This window comes from Varanus komodoensis, unplaced genomic scaffold, assembly GCF_004798865.1.
Source record: "Varanus komodoensis strain SLA01 unplaced genomic scaffold, ASM479886v1 scaffold5, whole genome shotgun sequence".
Classification (NCBI taxonomy): Eukaryota; Metazoa; Chordata; class Lepidosauria; order Squamata; family Varanidae; genus Varanus; species Varanus komodoensis.
In genome coordinates this window covers 51613317-51631124 of record NW_025336087.1, presented here as the reverse complement: position 1 = coordinate 51631124, position 17808 = coordinate 51613317, and the positions used below count along the sequence as shown (strand labels likewise).

The window sequence follows — 17808 nt, the reverse complement described above, 5'->3', positions numbered from 1 at the left end:
TACTTCTGCAAGGGAGTTGGCCTTATAGTCCAAGTTAAACTGCCATTAAAAGACGTCAAAAGCCTTCCTAAAGTGTGTGGCATCCTGGCAACTGCAGGCAACCCCATCTGAAAGCATTGGGCCTGGTACTGCAGTGTCAACTGGTACTGGCTGCTACCATTGAGAGTAAAGCAAAGCCACTCTCCTCAATTGTCAAGTGCTCATGGTCCCCTTTCAATGACTGGACAAGCATCTCACTAGAATCAATTCTGCTGAGCTTCTTTGTAACCCACCTATGCCCTTAGATTATAGGATTTACTTAGCATGTTGTGTGGAGCTTGAACACTGAAATATCATTTGCATACCCCCAAAATATGGCACATCCCTTGTGAGCCCCCCACACCACTTTCATTCCCAAAGCAGACAGTTTGTGTGATGGTGAAAACAAAGTAAAAGGTTTATTAAGGATTCAGGAAAGGTACAGAATGGGGAACAAGTTGGTCAGATTCCAAGCATACAACAATAAGCACTTCAAAGTGGCAAATCAGTGGCAAAAGACTAACAAGAAGGGGAAAAGATACTCTAACAAGCACAGCTCCTCTGTGGCAGCTTGAAAAACAACTATACCCATGGTAAAGTTCTTTTGGTGCCTGTGTCAAGTCACATCCTCTTCCCCACCCTTGGTTAGGGGTAAACTATGACCTGGGTACCTATACCAGAGAAACCTTGGGGGACTCTCTCCTAGTCTTGTCCTAGTGGAGTATATCTCCTCGGCTCCCTCCCTTCTTGCCTGAGTGAGGATTACAGAAGAATCTGTTGTATTAGTCTGTTGATTGTCTGCTGAAGTCTCTGGTTTGAGAAGCATTCTAAGAGATTCTCTTTCTTTAAGCAGTTGAGCAAGTTAGCAATTCATAGTTTACTAAGTCACCTATAGATGAGCTTAACCAGGACTCTGCTTTGCAATGCCAGCATCAGGTGACCTGGACTATTGATTAAGCAATGACCTGCAGCTGATTGCTAAAGGGAGGTTTCTGTCTCTTGGACATGGGTAAGATACAGTCAGTATGGTGTGGCAAAGTGGGCCATTCTAGGCTGACCATAACACAGTGGTAAAGGAAACAATAAGTCAACTGCCCATTGGTAGCCCTTATCTGCTGCTTTTATAACTTTTACTGTATGTGAAGGTATCTTAATTACTGTTGTGAAACTGAGATATGAGTTTGTATTGGAACAGCTATGTTTTGACTTAGTTCTGCAGGTGACAAATTAAGAACCAGAAACCCTGAATATCAATTTTAATTGTGTATATTTCCTTTTTGATATTGTGGCTACATCCCAGCTGCTACACAATTCACCCATTAACTTAATTGCTGAAGTCATCTTGAGAGTTCTGTACTTTGGCAAATGAAGTCCATTTGTTTATTGAACTTTGCATCACATTCAATACATTATTTGATGATATTACCAACAGTTAGCAGCCCAGTTTTGTTGCATGCAGGTTTGCTTTAGGAAACATTTTATGTAATAATCTGTGCTGAGAGTGAGTGTGGCAGAGTGGTTAGAGTGTTAGACTGAAACTTGGGAGATTCAAGTTCTAGTCACCACTTGGTGATGAAACTCACTAGACAGGTTCACACTTCACAACCCATTGTGGGACATTACTATGACAGATTTCCCTTAAGTGCCAAAAAGCTACAATGAGCCAGACAGATGATTGGGCTCACTATGGTTGCTCTCCTCCCTCCAGGTGATATCCCAGGAGACACTGCAGGGAGGAATGAGGATTCTGATTTCTACAGCAGTGATTGTGAGGGTAGTTTGGCTTGACACAGCTGTTAACAGTTTTCTGCTGTACAAACAGAGCTCATGACTGAAGTGCAGAGAGAAGGGGCAACACGAGATGGGTGTCCTATCCACTCTCAGGCAAAGGTTGAGGCAATCAGCTGGGCAGTATTGCTCCTAGGTTCTCAAATTTGAAGTGGGGGGGGCAATCTGCTGGGCTGGGTGGTGTTCCCTCACTCCTGCCTGAGAAAAAACCTCTCAAGTTGGGGTGGGGGGGATCAGCCAAGTCATGCTGCCCCACATGGGGGCAGCACAGCTCAGCTGATTCCTTTGTTCCTGCCTGATAAGTTTTCTCTTGAGCAGCAGCAGGGAAAGGAGCTAGGTGAGGATGCTCCCTTCTTTGTACGCCCCAGCCCTGCCTAGCCCAGTCCTTGCTTCTGTCATTCAGGCAAGCAGGGAAAGAGGAGGCTAGGCTAGGATAGAATGTGTCAAAAATGGAACATCCCTGTTTAGCTTAGGTTCTGCCTTCTCCTCAACTACTTGAGTGCTTTCCTTTCCAGCAAAAGAAAGAATCGGTGATAAGTCCAGTCCCTCTCCCTTGCTCACACTCAGGAGAAAGGCACTCTCGTGGCTTTCTTTTACACAAGAGCAGAGGGTGAGGAACTGGTAGAAGGCACTGCAATGTTTGGGCACTGCTGCTGAGCTAGTTCTCCCCCTTCCTTTCTACACGAGAAGTGCCAGCAGCTAATTGCCTAGCTCCAGCCCCAAAGAAGATATCTGGGGCAGGAGGTCAGGGAAGCTAGCACATTTCTGACACCTGTGCCAAACCAGGGCAGCTGTCAGCAGTGCTTTCTGGCTAGCTGCTTGGCAAGAACAACAATGGCTGCTCTTGCCAAGAAGCTCTCTTGTTCTGGGCTTCCCACTGAGATGGGTTGTGTGGTCTGGATTCAGATGATACAGTAAGCAAAAATCATAGTACAAACCATTGTTTCTTACTGTGGTTTCTGAGGACCATATTTACCAAGCTGAAATACCACAACTGGGTTTGCACAACAGGTCAAATGAGAAGAAAAAAAACTCTTGTGTGGTTTATTGTGCCATTCAATTGAAGTCACTGAATGACTTTGACCAATCATTGATTCACACAGGGTTATGAGAATAAATGACAAGGAACAAGAAGATGATTTAAGCTGCCTTGATTTTCTTGCATGGAAAAAAACGACATACACATATAAAAATAAATATCTGGAAAAATTACATTACTTGAATAGTTTGACATAATTTCTACCCAATTTCAGCTCCCAATGGGAGTTAACAATTTTAAAAGCAACTTTTAACAAGTGCAAATACTCATTTCCTGAACAGAACATGTAGAAGCTTCTCTGTGGATCTATCCTGGTGCAGAACCAAGCACTGCTTCTACTTCTTTTTGGCATTACTTTTAGAACTGCTAACTTTCTGTAGCATGAGTGGTGGGTCCTACTTCCACAATAGCATGAGTGTGAATGCAACGACAAGATTGGACAGTCCTTTCACAAGTACATATGTTAATTTCCCTGAATTTTCTAAATATTCATTATGTTTCTGAAATCTTAAAATACCACTGATAACTCAGAACTTAAGAATCCTAGTGTTCAAAAGTGGTTTAAGGAGCTAAATGTTTAGGAGGTTATTTATTTGCAACATTTATATACTATTCAAATAGAATCTAAAAATATTAAAATGCTGAGTTTTTTTTTAATAAAAAGAACACCAATAAAAATCATGGCTGGTCAAGAAAAGTTTTCAGGAGGCACTGCAAAACTCCCAGAATCAGGGAGCTTCATACAAAGGGGGCTACCACATTGAAAGCTCATCTCCTGGGTAAATTTCAGTCAGGCCTTGAATCCATGCAGAACACCAGGAACATGCCATTTGACAATCTTAGTGACCAGGCAACTCTCTTGTATATTTCAATTCCAAGCTGCTTTGTGCTTGATGCTCAAAGTACTAAACCAGGCCCAGTAGTGAATAGGCAATCAGTGCAGTTCCCTTATTTAGCTACATGCTAAAAAAAAGGGGCCGCTCCTGACAGCTGCTGCAGTCTGCACTAGCCCCACATAAGATACATAAAAATAATTCAGTCTTGAGGTTACTAACACCTGTACAGCTGTGGTGGCCAAGGTATTCCTGTTCAGGAGGGGCTCTAGCTGACAAAACAACCAAAGTTGGTTAAAAGAATTCTGGGTCACCATGGCCAACTCAGACTCCAGACAGAGTTATATAGCTAGGAGTAGCCCCAGAATACAAACCTGACCTTTCAAAGGAAGTGCAACCCCACCCAGATCAATCAATAAGCCCATCTCCCAGACTCAGGAATCACTTACCCACAGGGATTGTCCTGCCAGGATTCAGCTTCATTCTTGGTCCTCATGCAACCCATCACTGAGTCTAGGCACTGATACAGGACTTATATAGCTTCACCTGATTCAGATGTTACAGGAAAATAGAGCTGTGGATCTTCAGCTTACTGATGGCATCCAATAGCAGACTAGACCCTAGAACAGGCTAGTTTGAAGAAAGGAGAGAGAAGAAATCCTTAGTACTTGCCATGGGCTCGTGACACTTGGCTATAAGTCAGACCATACAAATTAACTCAAAAATTAATTAGTTAACTTGAAATATCCTTTGTCAAATAATGCAATTTAATGTTGTGCCTGTGTTGTCTGAGAAAAAAGGTTTAGCTTTTTAACGGTAACTTCCAAGTAATTATGAAGTCATTACCTGCTCCTTTAGTTTATTACAACACTTAATTGTACGCACTTCTAGGAATTAGTTATTGATTTAAATTTTTAATTTTAAACCTTTCATTTCATTCTTGTTTGCTTTGCTCACACTGTGAACATAAAAGTGTTCTTTAAAATGAGTACTTCCTTCTCCGATGATGTATCTCAAATATCCAAACAAACTGCAAAAAATTAATAAAGGAAAACTTCATTGTTACTTGTATGGCACTATATGTGCTAAATGGCTGCATTAGTTCTAAAAATATCAGCAGAAAGTTTCTTGTTACAGGTGGAATGATTTATTTATTAAGGGACAATCTAAAACCCCAATGAGCCATTGCAAGTCATGTAAAGAATATTGAGCTCAGGGAACCAATTGTCTGATGGTATACAGCTGCATCTTTTTGCTAGAAAGCCAGACAAAATTAACTGGCTTTAAATACATGTAAGTGATAAAGCTCAGTCTGGAAGCATTGGACCTTACAAATACAAATTCAGGATCTAGTAATACAAAGGAAAGATGCAACAAGCAAGAGGATAGGAAAGGAGGGACTGTAGTTCATTTGTAGACTGCAAACTTAGCCTGCAAAAGGTCTCCAGTTCAGTGCCTGACAACTTCAAGTGGATTTTGGAAAGACCCCTGTCTAAAACCCTGGACAGTCTCTGCAAGTCCTGTAGACAATATTGAGCTTGGTGCACCAATGGCCTCATGGTAAACGGCTGCTCCCTATGTTTTTTTTCCTGGAAAGTCATTAAATCATTAAATGTCACATGTGAAAAGTCAATTTTAATTACAGTTTGAGGCACATTAATTTTTCTGTGATCTCAGTCTGTTAGCATTGAATCTTACAAGATGCATTCAGGATCAGGCGAGGTGTCTTGAACAAGAGAATTTCAGGTTGTACCAGCTATACTTCAATGATAGGTAAGAATACAACATGAATACAAGGGTAACTTGTTTGGAATAGGGACTGATGGATCAGAAACCTAATGAAGAAAAAACATTACAATTGCTATAAAAGATAATACAGCCCTTACAGCTGCAGACAAAATCTTGAAAAAATGACTGTGGTGTTTCTAGAAGGCAACATCTGTGAGCCACGTGGAGTGCTGTCCTTATGTAGCTGGTGCTGATCCTCCCATACAGAGCAGAAGTTCAGGTCAGCTCCATGCAAAAGTTTCTTTCTGACCACAGATTGAATATCTAGTTTTATGTAATACTGAACTTATTGATGCTGGTACAATCTAACTAGGAACAAGCTTCTTTCTGTATTTAATACTGCATGAGTTGGCTTCTCAAAGGAGATAGCTAAAGAATTTCCATTACAGCTGAAGTTGCAGAATTTTAAGTATAGTCTATGTCTGCAGCAAAGTATGGGGTACAATAATAAAAGAAGTTCAGATATATCAAACTATAGCTCCTTACCCACCCCACAATTCCTGCAGTGGTTTGAGGTTTAAAATGATGTTGGGAAGTGCATATTATAATTCTATCTGAGCTGCTAAATATATTTGCTTAGCAAATTACCATGTGAGTGAAGGCAATATTCAAATGTTACAAATAGAGTTGAAGTACTTTTGTTTGTGAGCCACTAGAGACATTTACAGTTTGAGCTATAACCTAAAAAATTCAGAAATGTTCATTTTAAACATGAAAACCTCTACATGACCCAAGTAATAATCAATCCCTTTTCACGTAAAGGAAACTGGAATTCATTATAAGCAGCTTTCCCCAGCCGGGTGACTTCTGGATGTGCTGGAAGTCAGCTCTCTGGAATACCTTACTGTTATTAGACAAGCCCTTATAGTTTTGATGTTCAAATGTCTTGCTAAGATCTCTCTCTTCATATAGGCTTTCCATAAAGTGTGACCCAGCCAGTTATGGTCTGTAGCAAACAAGTGTGCAGCTTTACCACTGATTAACCTGTTTTATTGTTATATTTTACTGCTGCCTTGTTGGTATTACATTTTATGTTCACAATTTGGATACCTCTGTGAAAAGTGGGATATTATTTTGAGTAATAGCAGCTGGTTAAAGGATTATGGGAGTTGTAGTCCAACATATCTGAAGGACACCAGATAGGATGAGAGACAGAGGGTTAAAAACAACCATGTTATTTATATGCTTCCAGTTTCTGAGTAGTTCATGGTACCTTGCAGAGGTTATTTCACTTTATCCTTATAAAGTACAATAAAACTCTACCAAGTTCCAGAGAAGTCTTGCTCCATTTCTAGTACATTGGTTAGCAGGGATAACAGCTGTATTCAGAGTGGCCATTCTGCATCACAAAGTCTTTTAGCTTTTGTCTATTTTGTCTATTAGCATGACAGAATTAGAGATCATGCAGGCCATCAAACCAAGCCCATGATAGAAATAAATAATCGTATATGAGCTAGTACTGTAAGAAGAGACTCTTGTATAAAAGCAGGAAGTGAGTGTACGTGGTTATTTAAACAATTCTTCTGTTGCAAGGACTGTTTCTAATCAGACCAAAATTCCAGTGATCCATTACAACTCAACACAACCTGTTTTCAGTGTTCCACTTCTCTTAAAAAATAGGCAGTACTCTCTTGATGATCTACTTCATTTTTATTTGTCCGATTTGAATCCATGTCTTATGCCGTTGGAAAAATAACTTGTTCCCATCTTCCTCAAGACAATACGTCATGTATTTGAACATTTACCAAGTTTCCTTTGTTTTTTTCTTTACCAAACAATAAAAATCCGTTCTTTCAAACTTCTGTTTTACTTCTGTCATGATTGTATTTTTTGCTGGATCCCTTTGTCTTCCCTGAACTGATAATCAGTATCCCAGCCAGGGCATCTCACCCATGCAGACCAGTAAGTGAAGCTCCTATTTATTGTCAGCCAGTTTATTTTTGAAATCTTATGACATTGTTCAGTAGAAGTATTTACAGAGTGATGACATACATACATACATACATACATACATATATAAATTATGCCAGCTGATATAGGGATGGGGTTTTTTGCTCACTGTCCAGGCGGGCATTTTCTCCCATAACCAGCTCACATGCTTATAATCCATATTCTTTAACTTGGAATAAATAACACCTTTTGCATTTGAACTCATTATCATGGACACAGATCACAATCCACATTTCAGGTGAAAGTATCACCAGAAAATTGCAGAGGTCCTAAATTTCATTTGTGGCTCAATTTTGGCTAAGAGTTAGTAGATACTCCACATTAACATGCTTTACTAAAGTGGGAGGTTTGTTCATGTGGCATTTGTGGCAGAATTTTTTTTTTTGGCAACTAGGGGTTGTAATGTTGGTCTTGCATTTTGTTGTTCACCACTCACAGAGCCCTATTGAGTTATTCACAGGCCTATAAATTTAAAAATAAACAAACTTGTCTTCTCCCAGGGCTAGTACCATGAGACAGGTGCTGAGGGAGCATTGACTCAGGAGGGTGCCCTCACCAGGCCTTCCAACTTTGTTATGTGCTGCCTCCTGCTCTTCCCCAGGCACTCCCTCACCTGCAAATGCTTGCTAAGAATGGTTGCGAGAAGCAACTGCCACCGTCTTCCGTCACTTGCCCATCCTTTTCCTCTGGCCCACCCAGTAGTATTAGAATGTCTGTTGCAATTCTCAGAAAGAGATCGAAGCCGAAAGAGGACGCAACAACTTCAGTTTCTGCCCTAGTCCACTCGTTAATTGGCACTGCGGAAGAACTGGGCCAGTTACCCCTGCCTCTGCCCGTCCACCTTATCTGAGAGGACTGGGTCCAGTGGAGGGGCAAGGTGGATGGGGATTCACCATCGACATGTTGCTAAGCACACTCCCCACAGCCTGTGACCGTTCCCTCGCTCTTTCCTGCTCCTCATTAATGAGAGGCGTTTGGTTTATGCCTCCCTCCTCAACGTTTCAGAGACTAGACATTAACAAGGGAGCCGAGAACGGCAGCCAGGTTCATACCCGCGACTTTCCTCATGTAAGATGGCGGCGGTGGCAACCACCTAAACACGAGCCACTTTAGCACTACCCCGTGCGAGGGTAGAGGGAAGAGCGGGACAAATCGGACACTGAGACAGACTTCCTTTCCTCGAAGGCTCCCGCGGGGCGAACGGAGAAAGGGAACGACCCTCAACCGAAAGAGGCGCCAGGTACACCTTCCTCCTCAGCTACTCTTCACATCCGGGACATTCGACTCTCATCATAGCTTTTCTTCCCCGGCCTTCTCCCCCCCCGGAAATGACAACGGAGCCGCTGCCAGGTTTCCCTCACGCGGGCGCCAGGAATGGTAGCCCCGCCCCTTGGCTCTCTCTCCCCCCCCCCGCACGCTCCGTCCGGGGTGTTTGGTTACCGCGCGCACCGCAGCGGCACCACTGGCGCGCTAACCGCTGCTGCCAACCGTCGTACATCCTAACGGCCCCTCAGGAACAGGCGCGCCAATCCCGCTGCGCGCGCGCGCAGAGACACCCAAGAACAATCACGTCCCCTCCCTCTTGAGTGTGCAGCACGAGGAGGGAGACCTCGAGCTCCGAATTCCAGTTTTTTTGAGCCGGGGTGGGGGGGAGGGAAAGGCCCTTGTCAGTCATGTCACAAGCGCCGCCTCTTCCGGGCCTGTGAGGCTGGGCCGCCGCCTCCTCTCCTCCTCCTCTCGTTCGCTCTCTCCCTTTTGTGAGTTATAGCAACCGTTGCCTTGTGAATCAAGCGCCATAGTCACCGTAGTCCTGGCGACTGTTACCCATCAACAACAACGGCTCCTCTCCTCCACCACCACCTCCTCCTCCTCCTGCTGCTGCTCCTCCTCACCCCCTTCCTCATCGTCACCCACAACAACAACAACAACCTCCACCAGCAAGAGCAACACCATCACCACCACCACAGCCCTCCACAGTCCAGGTGAATATGATTGTTATGTGCTCCCCCCCTCCGATTCCTTTTTCCATCGAGTAGTCGGCCTGGAGCTGCTCCATTGAGCTTGAGCACTGAATGTGAAAAGTGGGGAAGGCTGTAACGTTTGTGTTTGTGTGTGTAAGGAAAGGAGAATGTGTGTGCGCGCCTGTGTATGATTCCACCCCGGCCTGTTTTGTGTTCTCTTTATATGCCCCCTCCTCTCCCCACCTCCCATCTTGTACTCTGATGGTGGCTGTAGTGATCTGCTGGAGTTTGGATGGGGAAGGGGATTTTATTTGTACCGAGAGTATTGAGAATGGAAGGAGAGATTGGTGGAGGAGAGGGAAGCACACTTGTGGTCTGCACAAGGTAATTGTGTCTGGGTGGTTTTTGTTTTTTTTTTAATTGTTTAAATCTGCTTCCTATTCTTGTTCATAGGGAGTTACTGTCAGAAGGGTAAATAAGGTGGATGTTCAATATATCTTTGCTTTTATTTAAAATTAACACCCCAAATTTGCCATATATGATCCTGAGGTTGTTTTCTTCCTCTTGGAACTTGTGTGTGGGCCTTGGACTCCAGTTGGGATTATGTGCGTTTGCAGATTTGAGCATTCATGAACTTTTTGCTTCTGATCATCTCCATGCTGGCTTTTTAACCTCTTCTGTGCTTTATTATCCTTCTTACTAACATTGCCTTGACATTTAATAGGCAAATGGTTGTCTTTGTCACACAAATCGTCCTCATTTTTATTGAACATCCCATTATTAAATCATTTACTTGCAATTCTGCTAGGAAAAATCTTCTAGAAATTCCATTTTCTGTTAATGTGATTTAATCCAAATTTAGTGGAAACTTGGATTTGTAATGTATGAACTTGATGGTGCCTGCATTTGGAGCAATAGCTGCATTTTATGTTTATATTAATATTACCTCTAATCCCAAAGCACAGTTCCTAATAAAAAATGGTTATGAGACTTTGCATAATAAACACATGGGTGCAGGAAAGAGAAGAAAAATGTAGTAAAAAATCTTAATTACTGTAGTTTTTTCTTATTGCTTTTTTACTTTCCTTGGGGTGCTAAACTGAAGTCAAATTGACCATCAATAATTATAAGCCATCTAAATTTGAAATGTGCTTACATTTAATACTCTTTGGGGTTGTCAGTTATGCTCCAGAAAACAAAACTGCAGATCTTATGGTAATTATTTGTTCTATCTGGACAAAAGATAGTAATTCTGATACTTCCTCAGTTGGACAAGTTGTTGACATTATTTTGCACCTGACCCCTCTATGTCTCTTAACATGGCACCAAATAATATCTGAATGAATAATGCTGGTCATTGGAGTTAACATTTTATTTAGACTGCAATCCTGGACACACTAACCTGGGTGTAAGCTCCATTTAACTCTGCTAAATGGAACTTACGTCTGAGTAAACATGCATAGGATTTAGCTGCATGAATACTAATGATTTAAAAGGTTTTGTACTTTACTCTTTTTAGTTAATGTGATTTTGGGAGAGGTTCTGATGTTTTCTGATCCTTGTTAATTGGTTGATTTTTGTATAAAGAGGACTAATTTAATTGTGAGTATTGTTATTCCTCTCATTTGTGAAACCTGTATTGAATAGGTTGTTGCTTGTAACAGTGCCAACAGAAAGATATTGATTTATCTGACAGAGCAACCCCTGAAGAATGTGGCAGTTTCTATTCTTCAGATTGTCAAGTGCAGACCAGGTTAGATAATTAATGCTTTGGTAAAGCAAGGACTATTCTGAATTGAGACTTGTGTGTTACATAGGTTTACTTTATAAACATTTATGCACATATTGTATTCAAGATATATGATCATTCCATGAATCAATGTAGGTTAGATTATTCTTGCTCAGTACATTACATACTAACATGTGAGTACTGAATGTAATTCTTTTGCATTTGGAAAAGTATAAAGCTACTAAAATGAATAGTTATATCAGCTGATATTCTTATTAAGGTAACATTTTTCAGTTTTTTTTCCTGTTGCATCCACCTGTTGTATCTGCATATTATATTTCTAGCCCACATAACATAATAGCGTGGTCTGTGATTTCAGTGTTCTAGGCAAAAAGCAAGAGAGTATGAAATGTGGTTTGTCAAACAAGCATGACAGTAAGATATGCTGTGCTCTGATCATTCAAGTAACAAGACCCTAGCTTCATCCCCACAGCAGTTTACTAACTCATCAGATCAGGGGATGTGAGATAGGAAATTGATTTTTTTCCATTTCAGATTAACTGATTTAGGCTGCAACTGTATGCACACTTACCTGGGAGTAAGTTTCATCAAACTCAGTGGCGCTTATATCTAAGTAAATGTATACAGGCTTGCTTTGTCAGTAAGCCTTACCTAAGAAGCCTTCATGAGACCATACAGCATGTTAGTACAGCAATGTAATGTTAATACAGCAACAGGAATGTTATTCCTAGCAATAGCCAACTTCTAAAGTATCACAATTGGCCACTGCTGGCATCAGATATTGGAATAAGCTATTACACTGGTACTAACTTAAAGAAGTGCAAAGCTGTTCTCATGGAGGCTTTAGTAATCTTGTTTGGTCAAGACTGAATTTGTTGTGAAAGGAAGAACTTCTGTCTCATTTTTCTTATCTGATTTTCTTTTAACAGGCTTTTGTTAAAATAATAAATATGACACATTCTTTGTTGGCAACTCTTGTTGAGCCACTGATGGAATTTATTTTTTAAGTCATTCAAGAATGCAATTTTATTTATCCCACTTGCTTTCAAAGGGTGATATTCAGTGTTGCACTTAATGGGCTTTTGCTTGTTCAATGAGATTTTTCTGCCCCTACCTCCACGCCCCCCCCCCCCCAGCATCCTACCCACCCTATCTACTCCAAAGCATTCTTCAAACTTTGAGCAGATTTGGAGGCTGCAGGAGGTACGGGGATTTTTCTGAATGAATAGGTCAAAATAAAAAATCTTAAATATATTACATTTCTTTGCTACTCTGGTTCTTATGGCCTAGTCAAAAAGATCAGCTGTTCCCAAGCAAATCAGTCCACCACCAAATTGTTCTCTTTTAATTTGTCATCCGCTCACATGTTCAATTTAGGATACAGATAATAATCCTTTTTCCAATGTATGATGGATTATTTATCATATTCTTGTTTATTACACTGGTTATTCATTGAACTAGTTGTGGTACTGATGCCTGTCACCTAGTACCTCAGTGGACTCACTCTTTCCCAAAGACTGCACAGCTTATTAATTAGATTTATATCCTATCTTTTTTCTTACAAAGAAGTTAAAGTGACTCATCTCATTGTCCTCCTCCTGCTCTCAGTCTTATCCTCACAACAACAAGCCTGTGAGGTAGGTTGGGATGAGAGCCTGTGATTAATCCAAATCACCCAGTTGGTTCTGTGGCTGAGTGGGGACTGAAATCCAGATTGCCTGAGTTCCAGTCCCATGCTCTTCACCACTATACCACATTGGCTGGCTAATGTTAAGTTGCTGTGAACTGTACCCAACAAAGCACATGTGCAGTCCTTCACAATCACTTATTACATGTTGTGTGCTCTCTATCATATGCATGCAAGTGTTAGTCTCACTTTAGCATTTTTTGATATCAGATTTGCACATATGGTTAGCATTTTATTAGAGTCATCCCCAAGTTGTGTGGACTTCTGTGGTAGAGGCAATATCCCCAAGGATTCTGTATAAATAGAGACAGCTCACAGGAATTGACTAGTTAACTCATCTGCATTGTCTTGCGCTGAGGGGAGCTACTATGTACAGGCTTGGGTTGTGTAATCATGACTGGTGAAACAAACCACTGACTGTGCCTGCTGGATTACCCTGATTATCCACACTGGTGCAACTTGTTTTGTTGTTTGAACCCAGACAGCATGGTTTGTTTAGGGTGAGCAGGAACCCTCAAATAATCTAACAATAGAACATGGCATGGGGTGGCTGCACAATGGCCATGATTGAGCAAACTGGGTCACATTGTCTCAGTTGCACTGGCAGCAGTAGCTTCAAGCCTTTTAGGAAACAGTTGAGCCTTGTTTACTTAGTGACTACTCTTCGTTAGTAATTAACGGTTTCCCACAACACTTAATTCTATAGCTGTTGACAAGGAGTAGGTAGTTTGTGCAGCAAGAGCATTCCTTGGCGCATGTCAGGGTAGTTGAATTATCCAGTCCACTTGAGCATCTCTTCCCTTTCTTGTGCTGGACCATGGTGAAAGTGATGTGGCTCCCTTTCATAGCAATGATGGACTCCATGTTAATTGTGATTTGGATCTTAGTTATGGTTTAAGTAAGGATTTCTCCAAGGAGGAAGCTACTATTGGAAATGGAAGACATTGCTCTTTGTTTCTTATACAGCTTTCACTTGCATCTAATCCAGGATGTCTAGTTAAGTTAGGTGCCTACAATTGGTTGGTTAGTCCCATAGAGAGAAAAGAATCAGGACAAAGGTATGTGATGGGGATGTACCACAGGCCACGTCTCAGATGCCAGAAGACGAGAGGGCCTGATTTGTCTTGGATAGCCTCTCCTGAACTAATAATTCATTATCTAAAGGTCAAGTTAGGTGTTATTCACAGCAGAACACAATGGCCATTAAACTATTTGTAATAAAAGCAACAGGATAAGGTATTCATAATAAGAGGAACAGGGTAAACTATACCTGGAACATTTCCAAAAGAGACCTAACTTCTTGAAATCACCAAGGAAGATGATTCTCTAGACTGCCTAATGATCTTATTTCAGTGCTGAATAGAAGATTTTTCATACTGTCTGACCCTTATTGTAATCTGTATTTCTTGTTTAGCTTTCTATCATGACCTACTGCTAGTGAAACTATTCAAGCTTGTACAGATGCAGTTTAACAATCTTACCTAAATCAAAAGTTCAATGTCACTGGTGCAAATCTCATATATGTTAAGTTTTGGGCAGCATAAAAATGTAATAACTAGATAAATGTGTGCAATGGCAGATTGCATGTGTGTGGTATTTATAAAAGGGAACAGAAAACCTGTGTGTGTGTTTCTCTGCATCAGTGCCACAATGATTGAGATATATTGGAACAGAGACAGGACGTTGATTTCATAAAGGTTGGTTCGCTTTTAGGTCTCGATGAGAAACAGTTTATGTGTTTGGGTAAACTTGAATGTTTGGTTTTGATAATTCTACTATATCCCTAGTAGGTTTCCAAAGTACACTTGGTTTTCTGTTGCTTCTTTAAAATTGTTTCTGTATGTTCTCTATACTTTTGAATGTTATTAATGACTTCTGCAAGTGGAAAGCAGATGTCATGCTAGCCAGTCCTGACAAGAACAGTTTGTATTTTAAAAATATGTGCAGCTTAGAGTACATAGCTGAAAAGTGTGATTAAGCATGCATTTGGATTCATCTGTTGCTATAACCTAATTAAAACTATATAGATAGTAGCCATTAGTGTTCCCTTTGCGTTCACAAGATTTAAAATTGAATTTTGGGGAGATACAAATAAATAGAAAGTGTATGTCTTAAGAACCTGGCCCTAAAGATTTCTTATCACCAAATTGGATAGATAATTGTTGTTGGACATAACACTGCCTAACATTAACTTGGTATTGGAGACTGAAATATCCAAGTGGAATATGTAAGAGTACCTTACTAGATGTGCTGTGTTTACTGACTCTATTTTACTTGGCTATATCTAGTGGTGTCTCTACCACTAGAACAGACACTGCTTGTGGACTGAACTTCTTACCCCACCACAACCCCTCCAATCAGCTCTGGAGGGTTGGGGTACCCATCAATGCGGATTTGGAGGCATGTGGAATACTATAGAAGAGGAAGGTAAATTACCATTGCTTGAGTAGAAACCCACTTACCTAATGTTAGATTTGGGGCAGTGAAAGTTTTTTTCCCCTTTTCTAGTACATTTACAGATTCACTTTGTTCTAAGTTAGGAGAGGGACATTTGGTGCAGTCATACATGCAAGCCAATGGACAGTAGTCTTATGGGCAGGTATCTTTAAGATACATAGTGAGCACACAGGATATTTATGCTTTGTGCTGCAACAAATGTGGAGAATAACTACTTCTAAAATGTGGAAATTAGCTGAAACACTAAATTTCTAACATCAGACAATTTTTAACCAGTTTTTGTTTTCAAAACACACATGTCTGTTCTTTACAGAAGAGAAAAACAGTTTGATTAGTATACCTGCCATTAACATAGCCTGCAGTACCTCGATGCCCTCTAGATGTTTTGTGCTACAGCTCCCATCATTTCCAGCCAATATAGCCTATGTTCCAGAAAGATGAAGGTTGGTCCAAAACATCTGGAGACACCAGGTTGGAGAAATCTGCTTTAGAAGTTGGGCTGATATACTGTTTTTAATATGTTTAACTAAGAAATGAAGATTTCTTATTTCGCATTTGCCAAATAAGAAGGGGAACATGGCTGTATGGAAATGGGAGAGAAAGCTATTAGAAGGCTATACTATTAAGATTGCCATCATCTTCACCAGCACTAAGGCAAAGGGGACAGAAATAGATTATCTGTGTCTGCCTAAGTTCAGGAGGGAAACCCAAAGGACTTCACTCCTGGTAGGTTGTCAAAGATGAGAAATATGCTATCAACCCAGATAACTCAATTTTTAGTTAATGAATTTTAAAAATAGAACAAAAGCCTCAAGCCAAATGATAATTTTCTGAACCAGGTTATGGATAATATTCAAAGGCAAGGCTTTTGGATGGGTGAAGATTAGGAAAACTAATGGGCAGTTAGCCATTAATACGGACTTTAGAGCCAGCCACAATTTGATTAAAATAATGTGTTTGGAGAGCTTTGCAATCGGGTGCCATCCTAGAGATTTCAGCTCAGAATCAGAAATTGTATATTCAGCTCAAGACTTTTTGGTGGCTACTCTTCCAGTACGCTGTGTTCATTTGTTGACTGTTGCTTCCTTGGACTCAAAAGAAAACTTTACCTAAAGTAGACTTCCTGTGTGGCTTTGTAGGTATCTTTGTATATATGGAACCTGTCTTTGGGACTTAGCACTTTTTTTCTGGGCATACAAAGCAAAGGTATCTTTCTGCAGCAGTGAAGTGGTTCACTTGGAGGTGGGGTATTCTTCTGGAAATATCAGATAGGTAGCAGAGTGGAGTAAAGAATCACAGTAAGAAATAATCACAAGAAATATCATTAAAGCCTGTCAAATTTCAGGCTGTGCTCCAAGCAGACACACAACAGCATCAAGAGTGGCAAAACACAAACAAGAACCAGTGATTGCCCGAACTCTGAGCAGTTACAGAGTATGAAATAAATCATACAAACAGTTAAATGGTTCAGAAGCTGTACCCAAGATGAGTCCAAACTGAAGCAATAATAATTTTGGTCCTGCCAAATGAATAGAATGTTCAGGGAAGTTCTTTTTCCTTTGATTGGTTTATATGCAGCTGGCTATACAGAATAGTAGTACAATATTCAAAACAAAGATGTTACCAAAGGTGTTCAAGTAGCTTGTTGCTGAAAAGCACTCCCACAACATGAGATAGCCACCACCGTGCTTCACTGTGGAGATGCTTTTTCAGGGAAATGAGCACTGTTGGCTTTGTGACTCTTACTGCATTTTTCAACAAGGCCCAAAAGTTCAGTTCTGCTCTGATCAGAACCTTTCCCCACATGTAGACTGTGTCTCTCACATACCTTTTTGCAAATTCCTTACAGGCTTTGATAATGGGTTTGTTTCAGCCATGGCCTTCTTCCCCAGCATTTTTCCATAAAGTTAGGCTTATGGAGCATCTGGGTGATAGTTATCTAATCAGTGATTTCTCCTATTGCAGCTGTGGGTCTCTCCAACTGTTTCAGAGTTACCATTGGCCTCTTGGTTGACTTTCTGACTAATACTCTCCTTAGGCATTCACTGAATTTTGGTAGACAGCCTTCTCTAGGCAGAGCTGTGAGTGAGCCACATTCTTTCCATGTTGTAATAATGGATTTAATGATGCTCCAGGGGATGTTCACAGCTTAGGAGATTTTTTTTATAACCAAACCCTAACTGATGCTTCTGTACTACTTTATCCTGGAGTTGTTTTATAACTTCTTGGCCTTTGTGGTGACTTTCATATGCTCTCCAACAAATTCTGGGGTCCATTAAAAACAGGTGTATTTAATCTCAGCTCCATTCAAATTTGTGACACAGCATGCAGTTGGTTGCCACAAAGCTTATTTAGGAGGCAAACAGGATGAATATTTATCCATCTAACAAGTGTAAATTTGTTTTTGTTTACATAACTTTTGTAAACAATAAAAATACTTTTCACCTTCAGCTGGAGCTGAGTATCTTGTGTACATCGGGTTGTAACAATGGTAATTAAATACATTTCAAGTGCAAGGTGCAACACAGAAAATGTGG

General features: G+C 40.7%; 1 protein-coding gene across 2 annotated transcripts in view; it reads left to right on the top strand.

Moving 5' to 3' along the window:
- The first annotated feature begins 9362 nt into the window (after nucleotides 1–9362).
- Nucleotides 9363–17808, top strand: part of RFX3 (regulatory factor X3) — a 177931-nt gene continuing 169485 nt past the window's right edge. The window contains exon 1 of one of the 2 annotated variants that reach the window (XM_044445915.1): nucleotides 9363–9761. Coding sequence is in view for 1 of the 2 variants with exons in the window: in XM_044445913.1 (XP_044301848.1) it covers nucleotides 15217–15241 (25 nt within the window). In the remaining variant the exon portion in view is untranslated. Of the gene's footprint in view, nucleotides 9762–14223; nucleotides 15242–17808 lie in introns of those variants that run through there. The other variant, XM_044445913.1, reaches the window with a different exon arrangement.